Here is an 8,715-nt window from a genome sequence, read left to right as displayed (position 1 = left end):
GAACCTTTTTTTATGAGTTTTCTGTGTTTTTAAGATATGTTTTTCTCTGTTTTAATGGTTTATTTGTTTAGTATATAAAATCACCTCCTGTAGAATAAAATAAAAAAAATTAAAAAAAATTAATCAATATTTCACGATAGTTATTAAAAAGTAAAAACCAGTTTACAATTTATCATGTAATAACCAATCGTGTTCCATAAAATATTTCGTAAGCAACATTAAGCACCATAATGAGATTACTCAACCCACCAACACGTAATTTGAAAGATCAAGGAATAAAAAACAACGGCTTGTTAACACTCTTTGTTCTTTTAAGATGATTACCAGAATCAACTTCTTGGATTTTGTTAACTTTATTTTCTACTACAGCATCAAACGATCTTTTCTTTGGTGGAAGAAATGGTGGATTCATTTCTCTGATACCATTAGATGGAGCAACATCAGCGGCAACGGTAGCAGCATCAATCACTGTTGATGTTCCTTTGACATTATTTGGACTACCTCTAGAAGAAGCTGGAGTATTTGGATCAATGTTCATATCATCACTTGATTCATTTTTCTTTTCCAGATCACTAAAAATTTCATCACTACTAAATCTTTTTGGGCTAGTGCTATTAGAAATAGGAGTCAATGGTAAAACTGTGGATCCAGTTTTGGCACCAACAAGTGGGATTGAAGTACCAACAGAATTAACACCGTTAGCAGTAAGACTCATACAAGCGATGGATCCGATCCTTGGAGTGACTGGTGGTTCTAATAATGTGTTTAATGAATCTATGGCACAATGAACAACGGATCTCATCAATTGAGTATATTTACCACTTTCACTAAAATACTTGATTTCTAAAGATTTTGGTGGATGATCAATGATCTTAACTAAATTCTTAAAGAAAGATTTAGAAAATAATGATTGGAATGATGCAACAGATAAAATCTCATCAAATTCTTCACCTTCATCAGCAGTGATGTTTAATCTATATTCTTGAGATTTTAAAATATCATTGTAGTAACCTAATAAACTTATTAAATTGATTGGTAACTTCAACATTAAGATACTAACCAAGATTGAAATTAAAGCAATTTGAGATGAAGTATAATCAAAATAAATATTTGGATAAAATTGAAATAATTCTCCACAGTAAGTAGCTAACAATTTAATCTTGTGGTGACTTCTCTTGATTAAGGTTGAAACATTGGAATTGCTATTGTTATGAATGATGATATTCAAGAAGACGTCAATAAAAGCATCAAAAGTTGGACTATTGACATTCCATTCTAATGATTTTAAGATATGTTTTTCCATTTCAATAAATAAATCTTTGAAATAACTATCAACACAGATCTTTCTTAAATCATTCAAAGTTGGAATCTTGAATTTAGAATCTAAATTCTTACAACTAATCCAAAGGCTGGTTAAACCTAACAATTGATAATGTTGTTTCTTGACAATTCTAGTTGAACAATATCTATCAATCAAATTAACAGTTAATGGAAAGGTTGATTTTGATAAATTCAAAATAGTAATCACTTCCATTAAGAAATCTAACAATAAAGGTCTCATACCTAACTTAATTTCTGGTTGTTGTTCAATTAATGCCAAGCTTGGTAAAGTTTTGGTCTCTGAATTTAATAAGTGATGTAAGATCTCCATTTGATAATCACAAACTGTGATTGAATGACACTTGAACTCCATGGATTGCAAATTCAAATTGGAAGCCTTGAGAGACGAGTTGTACATACGAATTGGATGGAACAAGTCTGGTGAGTTTGGAAACATGATTGAATTTGATCTATTAAACTGTAATAATAACTTCTAGTGATGTGTAATTTCTAATAAAATTGGCTGTAAAAATTTTGATCCCTATGGTTTGTAGGAAAATGTCGCTGTTGTCGTCCTTTTTAAAAATGTCTAAAGAATGGATTGAATGTGTAAGAATAGATAGATCTAGATGGTTGGAATATCTGGGATTATCTGTGAATATATACAATTGAAGAATTGATTAGATGATGTAAATAATAATTGTCTATTCGTAAATCAATTTAACATTAAATGACAGTAAGGTTGAAATGTATCAAGTAATGGAAATTTGAGTTGTAAAAGTTTTTCAAAGAATGAAGATTATGATGATGATGAATGCTGTATGAAACAAGATGCTGATGGAGTAGATATGATTGTAATGATAGTTACTACTAGTAGCAATGACAATATGACAGAATATATGTATGAACCAACAAACACCGGAACCTAAAGCACACAACAATGCAATTTTTTATCAATCAAAAAAATTGAAGAATGAAAGAATGAATATACTATGACCAGTATGAATTGATACTTAATTAAGTAAAGTACTCTAATATGTATGATTTTGTATATACGTTGTAGTATATAGTAAAACAAAACAAGTACCAAATAATTAAGTAAGAATGGAATGGAATAGATCTATGATTCAAATACAGTTGAATGACAGATATCTATATAAAATGGAAGAGAAATGAAATAGAGAGATGAGAAAATGACTAAAACAGATGCAAAGAAGAAAAGAAGTCTAGTCTATGAATTATTTGAATGCAAATAATCAATAACTATAACAAAAGGCAACACTAATAAAAGTATTTGTTGAAATACTATTATTAAGTAGAAGAAAAGGGGAAAAGGTAAGATGGAATAACTGTTTATGAAAAAGTTATAAATCAACTAAGTCCAAGAATTTAAACTTGAAAGGAATCTGGATATATATATATATTTTTTTTAGAAGCCATTGTAAAAATATGGGATAGAAATGGACAAAAAATAGATTTAGGTATATTAAAAAAAAGCCTCTTCTATATCCTCCTCCACCCACTACCACCAATCCACCTTATATCACAAAGATCTAAACAAACTATATTTCAGTTTTACCATAGTTAACTCAAATAATATAATAAAAAAAAAGGAGTTACACTTTTTTTTGGTGGTTATCTGTTTTGTGTTTTGTCGACTATTTTATCTGTACAATGTTAATTATTCCATTATCTATCTTGAAAAAAGATACCTGTGTAATCAGGAAAAATTATTTTTTAAATTTCTTCTCTATTACTTGCATGATGCATGTATTTTCAAGAAAACGACCACAAATTAAGAGTCTAAAATATTTTTGTCTTTTTTTATTTTTTTTTATTTTTGATGTTGAATTTCTTTTTCTTCGGTAAGTGCACACTACCTATAAGGAATTTTTGAACTAAATGTCGTCGTCGTCAACTAGCAACCTTGATTAGTGGGGATTGATTGAGAGACAACAGACAAAAATGAAAAAAAAAATACTAAAAAAATAAATAATAGGATTAAAGAGCTAGACAAACAAACTATAAAATGATGAAATCCTTATTTCTTACTTACAACGCCTTGATAATAACGGGATTGCAAACAACAACCTGAAGTAAGTGTGACAATGAACTATTATCCTCTACTCAAGGGTGAATAAGTTGTACTGAAAATGTGTGACCAACTCAACTGGAAAGACAAAGGCATATAATTATTATTGATCTGTCAACTGACAGATAAGTTAGTCTCCATGACAGCTTTTTGTAAATGATGATTAACATAAAAAGCGCAAAAGTGTGTTAATTAACAGCAGAGTTTTTATCGCTGGTCATTTTACACGAGGGCTATAGCAGAGAGTCTTTACCTTCATTTACTATTAATATGAAGATGGATGTAGTAATGGATCAAAGTGTTCAATTTTATCAGCCTTTGCTCATAATCACAAAACCAAAAATGAAAAAAAAAAGATTTTAAAAATAATAGTAACTGAAAAATATATATAGAAAAAAAATCAAAATTATAAACATGTGTAAACATACTTTGTTACTCTAGAATCAAAATCATACAACGCTGAGGATATTTGCTCTCTCTCAATTTACTGCAAACCTCTGTAAGTTGATGTATAAGTTCTTGAGATGAAGTCGAGATTTAGTCTCTCATTTTGACGAACGAAATTACAATGATGCTACAATTTGAATCAATAACGTTAGGTGACAGAATGTGTTAATTCATATGGAATCCTGTAAGGCTTCTCCTTAGTATTATTCAGTGATATAGCCCATTGCTAAATATTATATAATTTTCATCTATCGGCCACAATAAAAGCGTTAAGAAAAATATATATATAAAAGGTATTAATCGACTGTATACAGGAATGCAATTCGATGCAATTAGATTTCCATTTCGGGATTAATTGGGTAATATGTAAAATATATACTAAAAAATATCATGATGAACAAAGTTTTGGTGAATAAACATTTTCCCCAGTTGATACAATGCCTTTAATGGTTAGTATTCATTCATTATTTAATCCCAATTGGTAAACCTGTTAATATAACATAGTGGCCTATAACGCGGATTTATTTGATATAGTAGAAATTTTCAATGTTTTTAACCTTGATTTCTTTCCGGGTTATCGAATGTTAAATGTATTTACAAGCATTCTAGTTATAAAAATGGGATTACACCTCTTGTATATCACACAAAGACGCAACATGAATCTATTTTTATATATAAATTTTCTTAATTAGAGAAGAGAAAGTGGTTCGTGGTTATGGTCTATGTTTGAAAAACTCTTCCTAATAAGAACCACCTAACGTAAAAACTTCCACTAAATTGAAAAATGTAGACATTTTTTTTTTAATTTTTGCAAATCGGGCAATAAAATCCAAACTGGTAAAAGTACGCTTCTCCTATTACTGTACCATTTCAAGGAGTACATTAATTTAAGTTAAACGTTTGGACTAGAGTAATCGGATAGGGAGACTTTGAAAATTATTTTATTGATTTATATATTTTCAATTCAAATCAACATGTATACCCCTTTCCCATCGATTACGACTATGCTAAAGTAAATTCATATTTAAAGGAGTTTATTTAATGTTGAACTATTAGGATAGGAGACGACTTTGAATTGTTCTTCATTCAATTGATATAATCGAGGCAGTTAATTTAAAGAATAGATTATTAATTACTTCGATGATCTAGCAGTACTGATTTGTGGAGCAAAATTTCAATTTAAAGTCTTCTCCTTATAAACTTTTGAAAAAGAGTCTTGGAAATTTTATGAAAAATATTTTATTTTATTTTTTTTGGCCTGCTTTTGTTTTTGCAGTTTACGAGTCCCGAAATTTTAATTGTTTTTGTTTTTGAGTCTCTTTTTTTACAGCTTTCTGTAGTGCGACATTTCCTCCTTTGCTGGCTGTTTAAGGCAGACAAATTGTCAAGAATAACCTAACCACATTTTGTATACATATTCCAAATTACATACAGTTGAACAAATGGAAAACGTTCCTTATTGCCTCCTATTTTATCAGTATCATTCAATCATCATGGAACTACTATGATTAATAATAATTATACTGTATAATGCAACGTTAGCTGAATGTTACGGTCCGTTATATTACGTCTTTCTTTACAGTAAATTCTTTGTATTTATGTTTCTTTTTTTTTCGGTTCATTCGCCGCAACACTTAGCGGATCAACGTATATTTAATTGGCTCAACTTGACTTGTGTAAATCAATTGTTTATTGCTTGATTTATAAATCATTCACCTATTTGATAGATTGGGTTTATTCTTCTTCGTCATGTGGTCTAGTGATATGTATTGTATGTATTGTGACTTTGATCTTTCCAAATCGAAGAGTCTCCATGACTACTCACAAACTAGAGTAAACTTTTTTTATCTATTTGTGTTATAATTTAAATTATATAAACTCATAGTTTTCATTGTTCTGATTTCAAATTTTGTTCTCTACGATGGTTAATTCCATTTTCCAGAAGAAACCTTCTCCACTACTTCCTATTCATTGTTGTAGACTTAGTTTAATTGTTTACATGTTCTCTAAAAATTTTAATTGTTTAAATGATCATTTAATATTAAATGAGAATATTCTGAAATTTCCTTCCTTATCGGATAAAAATCCTGATTATATATAGATAAATGTTAATTTTAAAATGAACCAATTCCAAGATTATAGTTTACAACAATCACGTATAAGATTTCACTAACAATACGAAAGAGTTCCTCATCTCATTAGTTTATCTAATATTGTGTGTTGATGATTGTTTAAAACTCCTTAATTTCCACCTCAGTAGCCATGGCATTCCCTAAATGAAAGTATGTCGCACTAAACGTAAATTCTTGTTGAACAAATAAAAAATTTTCTGTGTAATAAAGAAAAATAAAAAAAAAACTGAGGATACCCGATAATTTTTGATCCTAGCAACTAAAAGTGGTACATACCGGGATTTTGAGTTAAGTAGTTCAAGCAACGTCTAAAAGCTCATCTCGAAATTTTTCATCACCCGGTTAACATCTTCCATTCATTGGGTTAACGAAATAGACAAGGCTTAACTGGTCATCTCATCGCAAGAAGAACCCCTGTCCAAGACCTTTTATAAATTGATTGATATAATAACAGGTGACTCCCATATAAAGTTAAGTACAGATAACAATGTCAGAAGTGGAATTCCCATCTACCAAAGAGGAATTGGTGGCCAGACATAAAAAAGAAGCTAAAGATTTAATAGCAACTATTACTGGATTAAAAAAGCAAGCAACCAAAAAGACGAGAAAAAATGTAATGTCAAAATGTCAGGAACTTCAAGACCAACTAGACAAGAAGCAAAAGGAAGAATTAGCAAGCTTTGATCAAGATAATGTGAATGTTGACGATAAAGGCGCAGTCAATGATGATTCGATTACTCCAGAATCGTTATTAGCTCAATTGGATCTTCAAAAGGTATCACAAGAACCATCTTCATCAGAAGTCAACGTTACTCCTCAACAAACAAAAGGGAAAAGAAATCGTCAAAAGGAAAGACTTGAAAAACGTAAGCATGAAATTGAAAGAATAAAAGAGGAAGCTAGAGCGGAAGCTGCTAATACAATTGATTATAGACAAATAGAAATCGATTCAATGAACCAAGTGTTAGCATTAAATGATCTCCAATTACATGAAATCAGACCTGATGGTCATTGTTTGTTTGCTTCAATCCAGGATCAACTTTTGATACGACACCAAGAAGAAAAATCAGTGCAAGAATTGAGAGAATTAGCTGCCGATTATATTTCTAAACATAGAGATGATTTCATACCGTTTTTATTCGATGAAAAGACAATGGAGTTGCGTGATATGGACTCATATCTCGAAGAGCTTACCACTACGGCTATGTGGGGCTCTGATATGGAAATACTTGCTCTTGGTAAGTCGTTTGATTGTCCAATCAGTATATATATAGCAGGAGCAGCAACTATGACCATCAATGAAGATGGGGCTGAGCCAAAATTAAGGTTAGGATACTACAAACATACTTACGGATTAGGTGAACATTACAATTCGTTAAGAGATATTGTGGTTGATGAACAAGAAATTGAAGACGAAGATGCTAATTGATAGATTCCATATATAGATTATAGAAGCTCTAATTTTCAATAGGGAGACAAATTTCTTGCGACTTTTTTTGAATCACGTGAATTTCTCAAGAATTATACTGCGCTTAGCACCATGCGAGACATTTCTTTTTTTGACTAAAATAATTGGCTCTCCGCATTTTGATCTCGTAAATTTATATAGTAAAGTAGTCACCGGAAAAATGTTAAAATAAGATATCACAAATCCGTATTAGGAAATTTTTACGAGGTGCATATAATTCCTAATTGTTAATTATAAACTGATGATAAATTAATATGGCTCGTAGGTGGAAAGTCATTTTTTGTTATGTTTTCGTTATATTCTTTGATGATGGAATATTGGTGAAGAGAAGCAGTATTGAACTATGTATATGTAGCGATCTAAATGATTTAGACCAATTTTTTAAATTTTTCGCATAGTTCTGATCACATGCCTTCAACAATCTAGATTTAAAATTAACCTAGACTCTACATATTTATTTAAAAAATAGATTCATTTCATTCCATATCAATTTAGAATGATTTTTAGTTCAAGGCAGCCAAGAAATGGGGAAATTCTTGGAGTAAAGATAGAAAAGGTTTGTGGTTAAAATCAATGGAAGATGTAGACATGACAAGGCAGGACTCTCTTAATAAAACAAAACTACAGGCGGGGATGACGGTTTTCTTTATGTGTTTCCGTATAATTAGAAAGAACAACTGGGTAACAAATAGCAACCCTGCAAATGAAGATGTATCAACTTGGCTTCAAATCATACATACGAATGTATAATTGAATCTCATCTACAAGTATGTGGCATGTTATTAAAATGTCAAGACGATTTTTTTTTCTCTTCATTGTTCTTCAAAAATCGGAGGCGAATTAATTTTACGCGGAACATGAAAGGCAACTAGAGTGAGGGGATTACAAGGATCTTATCGAAGGCAATTTAAGATTTTAATCAACTTCACGTAAGTAAAAAAGCACAAATTGAAATAATTTTCAGATGCTGTTAGTGGTTGAGTGAAAATACGGACAATGTCGAATCAATCCTTGAAAAATTATTCATTAATTTTAATTGATTCACAAATTAAGATGTATTTTCACAAGGAATTGACTAAAAAATTTGAGTCAAGATTAACAATGTAATGTAAAATAATAAATCTAAAGGAGAGTCAATCTATAAATTTCTTATAGTTTTAATTGGTGTAAATCAGCAACCAAGGTGATAACAAAACCAGAAAATGAGGAGTGCGATGGTCAATTTTTTAAGATTTATTTTTGAGGTCCCTCCTTAA

The 8,715-nt window shown here is 30.2% G+C and overlaps 2 protein-coding genes across 2 annotated transcripts; one reads left to right on the top strand and one right to left on the bottom strand. All coding sequences in view use genetic code 12, as the record gives it.

Annotated features, from left to right (window-relative positions):
- Positions 1 to 268: 268 nt before the first annotated feature.
- On the bottom strand, positions 269 to 1,777 carry CLN3 (cyclin; the record flags this gene model as incomplete). Its single annotated transcript, XM_064905936.1, has 1 exon — positions 269 to 1,777. One exon carries the CDS (start codon positions 1,775 to 1,777, stop codon positions 269 to 271), a length of 1,509 nt encoding a protein of 502 aa, XP_064762276.1.
- Positions 1,778 to 6,219: 4,442 nt separating this feature from the next.
- On the top strand, positions 6,220 to 7,726 carry DFJ63DRAFT_99567 (uncharacterized protein). The gene has a single exon (XM_064909297.1). It carries the CDS (start codon positions 6,479 to 6,481, stop codon positions 7,418 to 7,420), a length of 942 nt encoding a protein of 313 aa, XP_064762275.1. The 5' UTR covers positions 6,220 to 6,478; the 3' UTR covers positions 7,421 to 7,726.
- Positions 7,727 to 8,715: the final 989 nt, after the last annotated feature.

This window comes from Scheffersomyces coipomensis (genome assembly GCF_036884675.1).
Source record: "Scheffersomyces coipomensis strain NRRL Y-17651 chromosome Unknown DFJ63scaffold_3, whole genome shotgun sequence".
Lineage (NCBI taxonomy): Eukaryota > Fungi > Ascomycota > Pichiomycetes > Serinales > Debaryomycetaceae > Scheffersomyces > Scheffersomyces coipomensis.
This window is presented reverse-complemented; position numbering and strand designations above follow the sequence as displayed.